The sequence below is a fragment of the Maylandia zebra genome, linkage group LG22 (genome assembly GCF_041146795.1).
Source record: "Maylandia zebra isolate NMK-2024a linkage group LG22, Mzebra_GT3a, whole genome shotgun sequence".
In the NCBI taxonomy this organism is placed as follows: Eukaryota; Metazoa; Chordata; class Actinopteri; order Cichliformes; family Cichlidae; genus Maylandia; species Maylandia zebra.
In genome coordinates, this window is record NC_135187.1 from 22,148,571 (window position 1) to 22,162,335 (window position 13,765).

General features: G+C 43.8%; 1 protein-coding gene across 1 annotated transcript in view; it reads left to right on the forward strand.

Moving 5' to 3' along the window:
- The window catches only part of rftn1a (raftlin, lipid raft linker 1a), a 25,539-nt gene continuing 11,774 nt past the window's right edge, over positions 1-13,765 (forward strand). The window contains exons 1-3 of the mRNA XM_004548148.5: positions 1-307; positions 6,615-6,766; positions 13,388-13,571. Of these exons, the coding sequence (XP_004548205.1) occupies positions 6,619-6,766; positions 13,388-13,571 (332 nt within the window). The 5' untranslated portion in view covers positions 1-307; positions 6,615-6,618. The remainder of the gene's footprint in view (positions 308-6,614; positions 6,767-13,387; positions 13,572-13,765) is intronic.

Consider the following 13,765-nt stretch of genomic DNA (forward strand, 5'->3'; position numbering starts at 1 on the left):
AACAGGAAGGAGGAGAGAGGATGAGATAAACCGCCCTCTCCTTCACTCGTCTCCACCACACGCTGCTGCTGCAGGGAGGAAGAGGGACTTTATCGCTAGCCTGCAGTGAAGTCAGTTGTTTCTAAATGAAGGATTCGTGTTTTCTACCTATTGGAGCTGTCAGAGAGGAGAGTGAGTGCGTCTCATTCCAGCAGCAGTGACTGGAGCGCACACGGCAAAGAAATAAGAGAGAGGAGAGGGAAGCGCGTAGACTGACTCAAGCGTGAGGAGGTTTCCAGTACACCGTAAGACCGGGACTTGCGTGATCGTGAGTAAAAACAACTATAGGGTTTTCTTTAATTTCTGTAAAGTAATGGGAGCAATGTATATATGATTCTTGGCGTTTGGAGTTTGCGCATTTTTTTTTAAAGTGCACATAATGTTTATATAACTTTTCTCACTGTTGAGTAACTTATCTTCTAGAGCGTACAGCTTTCAAAACAACTTAAAAGGCGGGGTTGCGTTTCCAAGAGTAAGAAATCCTTCTTTCTTTAGTTCTTTTTTACTTTAGATTTGGGAGCCTTGCACTATAAAACACCGGTGACAGCTAGAGAAATGATTTTGGTTTAGACGTTCAGACAGTCATTTGATTTGTGTGATGTTGTGTGCCATTTATATTCATGGCGGAACGAAATGAATAAGCCTTCTGCTCACTGTCACAGGTTGAAGTGAACTCAAGATATAGCGTGACGGAGTAAGCTAAATGTGCCGAGCGGAGATGGAAAAGCGCACGTGTGTGTGCGTGTGTGCGCGCGCGTCACATCGTGAAGGATTTGGTGCGTAAGCGCCCTGTCATGTATCATTTCCCGTTCACTAAACTACCGCCGTTAACGGGCTCCACCAGCCAGCCACGTGTTGTGTGTGTGTGGTTGGGGTTGAACACACCAGAGAGGGGGGGAGGGAAAGGAAAACCAGAAACATGTAATTTCAAGCTAGGCTGCGCTCACAAAATGCACGGGACAGCGATTAGTTACACGGGTATGTATGACTGCTCACTGTACAGCAACAGCGGTGACTGACACCCAGTTTATCATACTGGCCGTGCTAAGAGCTGCCTGATGTTCTCTGTGTCACCAGTTATTCTCGCTCCTCTGATATCCAGTCTAATAGGCCCGTGTATGATGGATTCAGGAACCTCGGGGCTTAGTAAATTGATGCTCCAGTCTAAGCCATCTTCCTTTGTTCATAAACTGTGCTTTAAAAAAAGAAAAGAAAAGAAAAATAGGCTGTGCGAGAAGCTGTGAGACAGACCAATACATCAATGTCATAATTTGTTTTTATCCTCCCAGTGCATCCTCATTAAAACACCGTTTGAGGTGACTACTTTGTTGCTTAGGGGGAGTCACACTTCGCTCCTAGCAACTTGACATGCTCCCTCTCTGCTCCCTGCCTGTCTTTTATCACTCTCTCTGTCTCCTTTTGCCTCATTGTATTTTTTCCCCTTCTCTTTCCTGATGATCAGCGTCCATCATGCTTGAATAGGATCTGAGTGGAGCTCCCCACCCAGTGGGAGGTGAGCTGTCGCCCCAGGGCTTAGTCTGTCACCTCTAATTTTGAAATTCAGTGAAATACTGTGCAAACGCATGTATGTAAGATAGCTAAAATAAGCATGCAGTTTTCATTATAGTGCCTTGATTTACTGTTAAACAACTGCGTAAACTGCGTGACTTAAATCAGAGTTCCAAACTATTTTGGGAGCCAAGCCAACTTTATTTATAAAGCGTTTTAAAAACAGTAACCACTGACCAAAGTACTGAACAATGGACTTAAAATATGTCATATAAAATAGAAAAATAATATTTGAAACATATTTTATATAAAATATATATAAATTCAACAAATACATAGATTTTAAAGGGGAATAAGATAAACTAATAACAAAACTCTGCATGTACACTAACCTATTTATAATGCCATCCACTCACAAATAGTGCAAATTGTGGCTTTTAAAGTTGGCCCATAAAGTAAAATAGAAGCTAGCAGTGACTGTTTTATTTGCCTCTTTGTAGCTATAAATCACTTTAGTGCAACAGATACACAAGATAACAAGCACTATAAGCTGCCTTTTGCAGCAAGCATAAGCAAACACTCTTCTTTAACTTCTGGTAACAAGCATGGTACAATTTCAAGCCCCTGTTATATTTTTACTATCCCAGAAACTGTAAATTAGACTACTGTAATCATTTGGTTTAAATAAGCATGTGGTTTTCATTAGAATTTGGTTAGTATTTCATTATGCTAGCAAATAGCGAAGAGATATTAATGTTATTACTCTGATAATAATATACTTAAAGTCACAGTTTAGAGTAATCCTTGCTTATTTTACGCTGGCCCAGAGTGCATCCCTCCCTCTTCTTTTAAGTCAGTTTTCTTGTGATTGGCTGCCCCTCATAAGCAGAAGATTTGAATGGCTGGTGGTTGGGGATCACATCCAGAGCTGTGCACCTGAGATGACCATATAAGGTGTGTCTGCTCTGTCTGACAGCATAAAGAGCTAAGAGAGAGAAACCTGTCTGAATCTGAGCCTTACCAGCAGTCAGAGGACTGACCTTTTAGTTCAGATGATTTACTTGTAAATATGCTGATCCATGTTTCTGTGTATGATGGAAACATCTCTATTTTTGTAGCAGCACATACTGGAATATATTGCAGCCAAGCTCTGACATTCTCCATTGCTTTTAAATAATTGGCAACTTGCCCTGATCAGTCAACACACACACACAGACACACACACACATAGACACACACACACGCACACAGGTAGGATTTCCTCTTTTGTTCTATTGTATTTTTGGGAAGATGTCAAATGTCAGTAAATGATTTTAGGGTGTATTTGTGTATAAGGTTGTTTAAAAAAAACTCCTACACATTCAAGAAGTGTCACATTTATATGCATCTGTTTTGTTTTTTAGTTTATTTATTTTTATTTAGTTTATTAAACAATAAAACGCTAAAACAAGAGTTCATTTAGTCATGTAGATATGTCAAGATGTTCAAAATGAACTTCAGTATGGGAGGTTCATCAAAATGGGGAAGAAAGGCAATTTAAGTGACTTTGTATCTGGCATGGTTGTTGGTGCCAGATGGGCTGGTCTTGATCTGATGAGATTGTTACACACGACCGTCTCTAGAGTTTACAGAGAATGGTCCAGAAAGAGAAAATATCCAGTGAGCAGCAGTTCCTTGGGGAAAAATGCCTCGTTGATGGGAGATTTCAGAGGACAATGGCCAGACTACTTTAAGCTGACAGGAAGGCAACAGTAACTCAGATATTCCCCCCTATTTACAAGCAGGTTATGCAGAAGAGCATCTCTGAACACACAACATATTAAACCTTGAAGCAGATGTGCAACAGCTGCAGAAGACCGCACCAGATGCCACTGTTTTCAGCTAAAGCGACTAATACAATAGATTATGAGGGGCCTAATGCAGGTATGCTATTGAGTTAGACCTAAAACAATAACAGTGTTCAGTATCAGACAGAAAATGCCAGTTTCAGCTTTTCACCATTGTGGTGACTCCCAAGTGGTTCTATCTGCATTTACTGTGAAATTCCCACAGCCTGCGTCCATCATTTAGCTCTCACTCTGCTGCCGATGAATATTGCTACTTGGAAATCGGGCATCCCACACCCCCACCCTCCCACCCCTTCCCGTGTGGCACAGGAGTTAGCAGAGCGGTGGCATAGTGCAGACGGATTATGCTCTCGCGTAAATCTGCTGTCATTTCAAAACTCTCTGTTACAAGAGATTCTCTAATGAGAAGCCCTCTGCTACTCCCTGTCTGTCTCCCTCTTCACTCTCCTCTCTCTCTTCTTCTCTCCTTTTATCTGTCTCCCTCTCCTGTCTCTACCCGTTTAATGGATGTTTTTTTGCTGTCAAGGCCTTTTCTTGCCTGTGTGTTTGCGCGACAGCAAGCGAGAGATTCTGTTTGAAGTCGACATGTAGAGAAAAAGGCCTCGCGTGTAGCGAAAAAGGCCTCAAGTCTTCAACTCAGACGAGTTTCTGTTGCACTACAACCTAGGTTTTTCATTTCAGTGTTGCGTCCAATTACAGATACAGAATACAACGAAAGGGATAATGAGGTGTCGAATAAATAGAATAGAGCAGTTGGCCAGTCAGGACCAAGACCAATCACAATTTATTTAAGAACAACTAAATCAGCTGTTACTATCAAAACGGTAAGTGTGTTATCCCAAGTGGTGATGGTTTCCCACTGTTGCATAGTGCCTTGTGAATGGAGTGAGACTTTGAATGGATGTGATGTGTCTGAAGATTTTGCATGGAGTGGGGCAAAACTTGGAATCGGATGATGAGCAGATCCAAGGGAAGTGATGGAAGACTGTTGTCTTTCTATATGATTGTACTCCCCATCTTTCCTCCTCCCTCCTAAATTTGATCCTACCATCTACTCCCAAACCTAAATCCCTATTCCCTAACCAGCCAGGATGAAGTCTGCTAAACATCCCCACATTACCCTACCTTTACCCCCGTCAGCAGACAGAGTGTATTAAAGTAGAGCCCAGGAGGGAAAATATTTAGGAGTGGATGTACATGCTGTAACTCAGTCATAACTCGGGGCCTACTCGACTGTCTGTTTGCCTGTCTGGAGACACTGTAATACTTTTACGGGACTTAGTAGGCTCTGCAGGGGAGAAGACTCGTGAGACAACAGACAAAGGGAATGGATGGCTAGAGGACAGGGGGTGTGGAAGGGCACACTGTAATGTTATATTGTAAAGACAGAAAGGATTAGAAGTGGCACATGGCAATAGATGCGGCAAAGGTTTAGTTTATTGGAATTCCCATCAGCTAAAGCACAGCAGTATCTATTCTTCCTGGGGTCCACATGGTGATATGAGGGACACAGTGAGAAGCGAGGTCGGGCAAGGTGAGGACTGAAATGGCATGACTGGAGAGATGTTAAGAAAAGAAATGTGGTTGGATGAAGCAAATGTAGAGGTCAGAACTGGTGACAAGAAAGAGGATGTTGCAAGACTGGCAATCAGACGGACACAAAAAGCAAGAATGAGAAAAATGAAGAGTTTACTGTAAGGATAATCAAGGCCATTGTGCCAGCAGTGTGCACGGAGTGGCCCTAATCAAAGGTGGTGGACAGAAGACGTAAGAGCGAGCGTTCTGCAAATTAAGAACAGGAGACAGCGAAGATCTAATGGTTTATGGGAGTTTAAGAAGGGTCAAGAGGAAAAGGGAGACAATCTGATAAGATATGCTGTTGACTCTCTCCTTGTCCTTCCCCCAAAGCATCATCCCTCCATCTCTCCTCATTTGTCCTCATTATGAAGCAGCATGTTCTATTGAAAGAATGATGAGTTTTAATTATGTTCTCTTTGCAAAATTTATTATAACGGAGTGTACTCTTTTAAGACAGATGACCTACAAAAATATAACAAAGCTGCTTCCCTTTTTATTTTTTGCAACTTTTTAACCTTTCAAAAATGCATGTACAATACGATAAAAACTGTAAGTCACCCAAACCCACATAACGCACACACACATAGACACGCACATGCATGCATGCGCAAACCAGGCTTAATGTAGTCTGTTGGGATCGTTAGCCGAGTTAATGTCCATGCACTTGGCCCAATGGGAGCGTCTGTGTCATTCTCCATGCTCCCTGAACAGATATGGCGATACAGATATAGACCTGGCCCTGGGGAACACATATACACGCTCACAAGAACACACTCGCACCCATAGATATGCAGATGCCTCATCTTGTGACTCTTACGGGCCGTGGTAGACGGGAATATTAAGCTTATCTGTGGAGATGTTTGGAGAGTGCCAACCCTGTCACATCTGATTAGCTTGATTTTGGCCACACCCCCCAGTCTCTTGTCATTTAGCCCCTTTCTCTGCCCCCCTCTTTTTGTAATTCTACTTTCTGTTCCCAATTATTTATAGCATTTTCCAGAGAAATTTCAAGCCATACACCGAGCTGTTTTTCCAATCACCTGTTCTCAAGGCAATCTGGTGTCCTTACATCATTTTTTTTTTTACATTTATTAAAAGAACACTGATTTCTTTGTGCTTCAAGGCAAGCTTTGGATCAACATATAAATTGGTTAGCTGTACAACATGCCTAATACCTTGGTTGCCCTCTCCTCTCCTCTTTCTATCTAGTCTCGTGTCGCTCTGCTTGACAGGGCAGGAAATCAGTCTCATTTCTCCTTTAATTCGTTCTGATCAAACATGTCGCTCTCAATCAGCCCTATTTGATTAGGAGATGCCCGTATCACACCCCACCAAACAGGTAATGGCTGACGCTCTCATATTTCAGTGCGCTACAGCAGCACACGTGTCTGTGTGAGGTATGAACGTGCAAACCTTAGATACACACATTACCTCCCCCCCAAAAAATGGATTTAGGTTTGTGTGTGACTATCACACACTTTATTGGAAGTGCTAATGCATTTTGTATATTTAGAAACTCAATCGATTCCATGTCTCCCACTCAAGTCTTTGTTCCATGCTTCTCTGTTTTTTTTTTTTTCTTATCATCGCAGATCTTTTGAACAAGCTTTCTAATCTCACCCATCTCCTCTCCTCACACAGAGATATGGGGTGTAGGCTCCCAAAGTTGCGCAAGACCGAAGAGAGGCACAGCCCAGGAAACATTTACTCCACCCTCCGACGTCCTCAGGTGGAGACCAAAGTAGGAGTGGCCTACACCTACCACTTCCTGGATTTCCTGTTGGGAAAAGAAGGTATGAAGTGCAGCTCCACGTCCTGTCAGTCATCTCTGTTTAACAGACAGAAACATATCCCCATTTATGTGTACAGGTGTTTTCTTTGTTCTTCTTGAGAGCGCAAGCTGGCCCTGCGTAATCTCGCTGAAACACATACGGCAAGATCGCTGGTCACATCAGCTGTGTGGAGCTTTTTATCAGCATCCTTCAGCTCATTATATTAGTTATACGACCTATGCCTTTACGGTTTTGATGCCATCCTGTTTTCTACGGTGAAAAAAAAGCTCTGACAACCTGACTATGAGCTCCTGCCAAGTGCCAAACTGACGTTAAAGCGAGTGAGTGAGTAGCTGGCAAACATAGGTGTGTAATTAGCAGCTAAAATAGCCAAATACAGTCCATGGTTACTAGAGGCCAAAACTGAAGGAAGGAAGAGCTGCAGGATACTTGACTCAGTTTTCCAGCTAACCAGTAACAAAAGTTAAAACAGATGATGAGAGTTATTCCTTCTTAAGTGCCAGAACCATAAATAAGAAACTAAGTCATCACCCATTAGCAGTATCATCTGTCTGTTCCATATTGTTTCAGCTTAGTCTAATAGCTATTGGCTTTAACAAGAGCTCTCTCAGTATTTGTTTCCTTTGTAACCGATAGATCGGTTTTATAATTGATTCTTGGCAGAGCGAATCTAAAGATGCCTTTACAAATTTTAGTTCCCGAATCCTTCTGCTTGCTAACAATCGTTATGACAGCAATGAATGAGTGACTGACTAAATGAATGACTGATAGAGATTTCAGACGCAGCTCAAATAAGAAGAATAAATCTTGGCCCTGATATGCAGCAGGCAAGCTTCATTTAGATCTGATTCCTGTTTGTCCCAGTTCCAGTCTGGAGGAGGCTCCGAGGAATGTGCCTTCACATTTGGCCATTCCAAAGTGATTCGGAGGAATTCTTTAAACTGAGCCTGGTTGTTTGCTGTAGTTTGCTGTTTTATGTCGAACTCTCCTTTGCTTTGTCATCCTGAACTCTGGTTACAGATTTGTGCGCACGCATGTGTGTGTGTACTACTCGTAAAATAGCCACAGTAGCTATTCTAACTTTAAACAGTCAAGTGAAATGTTTAGGTCAGCAGCTCTTGTCTTTTTTTTCCTACATTAAGTATCTTGAGGGAAGAAAGTGGCTTATAAGTTGAAGTTGTTTCTGTGTGCAGCTCCTGTTGCAGTGAGTTCAAAGCCTCTAATTCTGAGATTCAGCTGTTATTGTGCTGCAGCAGTGCCCTCTAACATCCCTTTGCTGCTCCCTCTCACAGTGACAGTGTAGTAAAGCTGACGAGTGTGCGCGACATGCCGCCTTTGGAAATGCGCGTTTTTGTTTGCACCGTTTTGCAAATATGAACAATTGTGTGTATGATAATGCGTGGGCGTGTATGCTGACTGCGTCTTTAGAACATTTGATGAGAATCCTCAAGAGGCATTTGGTTTCTAAAAATACTAATTCTGCCATTATGCCGGTGTGGTCTGTGGAGAGAAGGCGTGAGGGGAAAAATAGGGGTGTGAAGGAGAAACCGTTGCGTCGAAGCCTCTTTGCCTTATGGCTTAATGTTTCTAAGACCCTCTGCTGTGCACTTCATCACCTGACAAGGAGAAGCAGGTGCGAGCAGCTCACCGAAATCCTTTTTCTGTTCGAGTTTCAAATGCAACAGTGTAACAGACAGCAGGCACAAAGCCACAGCCAAGTGGCACTGGTCCGGTTGCCAGTCGGCTTCGTTTTCAGCCAGCCCTGTTATGTTTGGCAAGTGGGTTAGGCTCTAGTGTTGGCAGAGAGAAATATGGCAACCCCAAATGGTGGTGACCAAAACAGACAATAGACATGAGGATTGCTTGTCTTCCTTGTTGCTGAAGGCGGTAGCAGATAAATTGTCTAATCACATGTGCCGCAGCATACACACATATAGATACAGGAGGACCACACACACTCTTACACGGTGATCATATAAGCATCCACGGTGCTACATTCACACACAAAAAAACACTTCATAGCACTTAGTCAACAGAGTTAGTGTTATCGTTCAACAGACAGGCAGGTCATTTATATGGTAAACTCACTGACGCCACCTGAGCTGCTTAAGATTGGTAGACTATTTTAGGATAAACACAGCTACTATGAATTGATTGTGTGTGTGTGTGTGTGTGTGTCTGTGAGAGTGTATATGCCGGCCCCTCTCTCTCCATTTGTGATAGAGAGACCAAGAGAATTGAAGGATTCCTGGAGGATTATCTGATTGTTTGTGGAGATTGAGAGACCTCATTCCCAGCAAAGGGATTTATTTGTATTTGTGTGTGTGCGCGTGTATGTGTTTGTGTGTATGTAGGAGGCAGATAGAGGAATCTGTATGTCAGCCTGTGTCATTGAGGAAACCCACGGTCAAATGCGTGCTTTAATTCAATTTGGCTTCCATTAATAGTATTATTTCCCTGCCAGCGTGACTTGATGACTCCTCCACAGTAACGAAAAACAAATATTTTCCCCGGTGCCGCTGTGAAATATGGAAGACTGGATGGCTGTTTATTAAACTAAGTTGTGTTCTCGGGAAGAGGAACTTAATGTTCAGAGTGAGGAGGAACACAGTGTGATTTCTAACTTGACCTTTGACCGCTGAGTGATGAAACTCACCAGAAACAATGTTGCTGATGATACAGTGTCAGCCTTTGTTTTCTGAGCTCTCGCAGTGGTTGAGCTAAAAAAGAAAAATATTATTTGTTTTCCATGTGACTAAGCCCAGCTCCGGGTCACGGCAACCCTGTGATTAATCCAAGGAGGATGAGGAGAAATATGTTCAACATTTCGGGCATTTGCCCTGCGGTTCACACATGGCCATTTATTTGGTTTGTCAAGGCGCGTCTCGTCACGTGACTCCATTCTAATGTCTCCTTCTATTCAGCGGTCTTATTACTCTCTAATCACCGGTCTGCTGTAGCTTGACAGATCGTCTTGGCTTGGCGAAAGGTACGATGATCTTCATTATCGATGCTGTAACACTGATCGGTTACCTCGACATTGTCAGCGTGAATGTATGAAATCTAACAGCCAGGTGTGGCATTTAAACCCGGCCGGCTTTGGTGTGGAAGATCTGCTCAGTAATGAACAGAAGAAATGGAAAAGAATGGAAAACCAGGTAGAAAAGAGTGGAGAGTGCAGTCATGGTGGTTTATTAGAGAACAGAGGACAAAAAAAAAGAAGAGTTGTGGTGAATGCTCGCTGGGTCTGGTGCGGGGAGGGGAACGAGCAGCTTGTGAGTGAGGAGAGAGGAGAAGTCGAGAGAGAGAGAGCTAGAGGTGTGAGAACGAGTGAGCGGGAGCCAGGACTCTGCCGACGTGTGAGGAAGGAAGTTAGGTGTGATGCTGTGTGACTAACGCTGGTCTCTGGAGCAGACAGCGAGGAGCTGAACTCTGCTGATGACTTTCTGCTGCCCTGCAGAGATGGAGACCCACTCGGCTCATTAAAACTTACAACATGTGTCTAATGCTCAGCTCTGTGTGTGTCCCTGTGTGTGTGTGTGTGTGTGTGTAGCTGGAGCTGTTTGCGGTGCTTTTGCATACCTGTGGGCAAGTTTATTTTCGAGCAGAGTTATGCGCACAGTTTTTGCAATGGTTTTGCGTGTATAATTGAAGTATTTTTTGTGTACTTCACTCACACCACAACGTTATGGCGGATTTTTCCTTACATGGCCTTGCTATTAGAATATCTCATGTGATGCATTTGGCATGCCACAGATCCATCACTTGTGGCATCTGCACATTGCCTGACGCATTTTTTTTCAAGGTAAGCATATCAACATTTTTCAAAACGGAGAGCTTGTCAGCCTGACGTAGTTCAAATCATCCCATTTTTTTTTTTTGCAGTTTCAGTCTTATTGGCAAAAGGCCTTGAGAGAATGCCAGCAAAGATGGCAGAGAGATGCTATGTGTCAAAAGTGAGCCAGACTGGAATTCACAGCATCACAAGTACATGGGCACTGTATGTGCCTTAAGCGCCACACTGTGTTCTCACCACAGCAAAACCTTTTCTCTCTGGTTTGTACTTGTCAGCCATTTTTTGTGAACCCGACGCTTTCTCTGAGACATTTCTCATAAAGTGTGTGTACTGAGGACATCGTTCCTCCATTGTCAAAACTCAGATACTGACCGGCAACTCTCATAACTTGGAGCTACATTCCTCAAACGGCGGGGGAGCTCCAGGCTCCTGGAAGTTGATTATTTTATAGTCACTGTTTTGGCACATATTCTCGCCTAAAACCTCTGCAAGTCATTAGAAGGCTATTTAAATAAACGTGAACCTCCAGCAAGCAGGGGGATAAGCCTTGAGGGTGGCTGTAAGTAGTAATCCGCATGCATCACCTAGCAGGCTTAGCGCAAGCGCTTTCTTCCTAACGCACGCACACACTCAGACAACAGAGGCAAAAAGATGGCCCGCACGCACACGCGCATTCGCTCGCACAGTGATGCTGTGGCACACATACACTGCAAAATATGCTTTACAGTCACACATTGAAATTCTGGGATTTGTACAAGGAATTAATAAGCCCTTTCAGGCAACTACAGGAAGGGGATGACTCTCACGCTCTACATGTAGCTTGTGAAATCATGGGTCAAAAAGTGAGACATTGCCTTTAGCCCAGTGTGGCAATGATGTGGTCAAAGCTGAGATAAAAATAGAAGATCCACAGAACTGTCCCACAGTTGCTTCTTGTGCCCGTGAAACAATGTATCCTTGGATTAGTCTCTCTTTTAAGCAGTTGTAGTGTGTGGATGGACATTTTGATAAAAACACTCATACTTACTTAAATGTGCACTTTGCCCTCTTAGTTTCAAACCCCAAAAGTCACAGAAAAAAAGACAGTTTGATACTGATGCACCCATCAGACTCTTTCACCCTTCTGACACTAACCTCCCTGGCACCACAAAACTCCAGCCGGCTTTTCGGCCCTGAGCCGTTCCCATTCTGGAGCAGAATCGCATCCTCCCTTTTAAATCCCACAGTGGCAGACGGTATAAATGAAGTCGCTTCCCAGCCTAAAGCACTTGCAGAACACCCTAATAACTTTCTGTATTCCTGTCGGCATTAGCTGCGATGCCTCGCCTGCATCTCGTTGGTGGGTGAGTGCCAGCCGTGCAGGGCTAATGACGGCTAATGACTGTTTACGGTGACAGGATCGTTGTTATCCCCCCCCACACCACCACCACCCTACCCCAGTCTCCAGCTGTTATTATTATTATCACTGTACTGCTTTTGATAAGTCCCCACAGACACCCTTTTAAGTGTTTGCCTGATGAAAGGCTCTTGTGGTTCCAAGCATTTATGCCAAAATGATGTGATGGTTGGATTTTCTCTGGGAGTTTTTTTCCCCTTTCTTTCTCCTATTGTTTCACTGAGATGGGAGTCAGGAGAATGTGTCCTCATGTGCTTGTATCCCTAACATACTTGCCAGCTTCTTGGGTGTCTGTATGTGTGTGTATGTGTGAACATGCCAGATGATGAGGAACAAATTGAAAATGAGATGGTTTGCACATTTTCTTTCCCTCTCTCTCTCCATGTGTGGATGTCTGTGTGTTTTGTGTGTGTGTCTAGTTAATTTATTCAGGTTATTTTCTCTTCTCCAGACCCATGCAAATGAGATTGAATGGGGAAGGATGACAAGCATTCAGGCACAAACAGACAGCCTCATCTCTCGCTCTCTTTCTCTGCTCTCCTCCTTCTCCAACCCAGCTCTGCTAACCGACTCGTTCTTTCTGTCTGCTGTTTTCTTTACTTGTCTTCTCTCTTTTTTTTATTCCCCTCCCTGCCGCCCTCCTCCCTCTCACACACCTGGCTTCGCTCAAACACCCAGCCATGTGCATGCTTCCTTAAAAGCCTGTAAACAGGCAGAGAGCCTTACTACAATGCACCGACCTCAAGAGGGTCGCTCTCACAAACATTGCGCTCTCCCTGGTGGATTTGCCTCCATACGATAAGCTCTGCTAACCATTTCCACTGAAGTAAACGGGTTTTCTTTCCATTGTGTTTGGTAATAAGAGAAGCAGCTCTGTGTTAGCGATTGCTGCTAATACCGTACGCCCAAACAGGCGATGTGATAGCATTGTCTGTCAAACCTTTTGATGTGTGTGTGTGTGTGTGTGTGTCTGTGTCGGGGGGAAAGATGTGTTAAACTCTCTGTTAATATGGGCGAATGTGGTTCCTAATAAGCACTTTCCAGCATCTGTCCATCCATAACAGTGTGTGTCCCTGCACACTTGTGTGTGTTTTCCAAAAGCCAGACTGTGCTGGTGACAGTGAGGACAGAGGCTAATAGTTCCGGTGTAATTAGTTTCAGATTTAGCATGAAGATGCCATGTGTTGTTGTTCAGTGTGAATTATCATAATGAAACATGCTCCATCTTTGTTCCTTCACACCCTTTGTCCCTTTGTCTCTTTCCCCACCTCTCTGTTTTTTTTTCTGCCCCCACCTCTTTGTTTCAGCTTTTATCCACTCCTATGTAATTCTCTGCCACCTTTTACAACCTGCTCCTTATTTCCCATTACCCTATCCTTGTATAACCTTGTTGTTCTCCCTTTCCTCTCACCCATTTTCCTCCCTCCAGAGGTGCCGGTGTCATCAGTCCTTTGTCTGTCCTCGGTCAGAGAGCTGCCGGTTCAAGTCAGGGAGCTCTACACACAGGGTTTTGTCCTGGTTGCCGTCCACCCTTTTGTTCACCCCTGCGGGCCCCGCCAAGCACACATCCAGCGCCAGCTCCACCGGGCCGTGCTGGTCCGAGAGACACCGAGGTAAACCTATTAAACATGCTTATGCCTATGAGCAACTGTACCCAGCTTTAGGGAAGAAATTGTAACCTGTAAGATTATTCACTCCAGATTGATTAAGATAATTAAGATGATTAATTTGCAGCCTCATTTAGGCACTCGTTTGAAGCTGCCAACCTATGTGACTTCATTGTTTTGACATGGAAGCCAATTGAGAC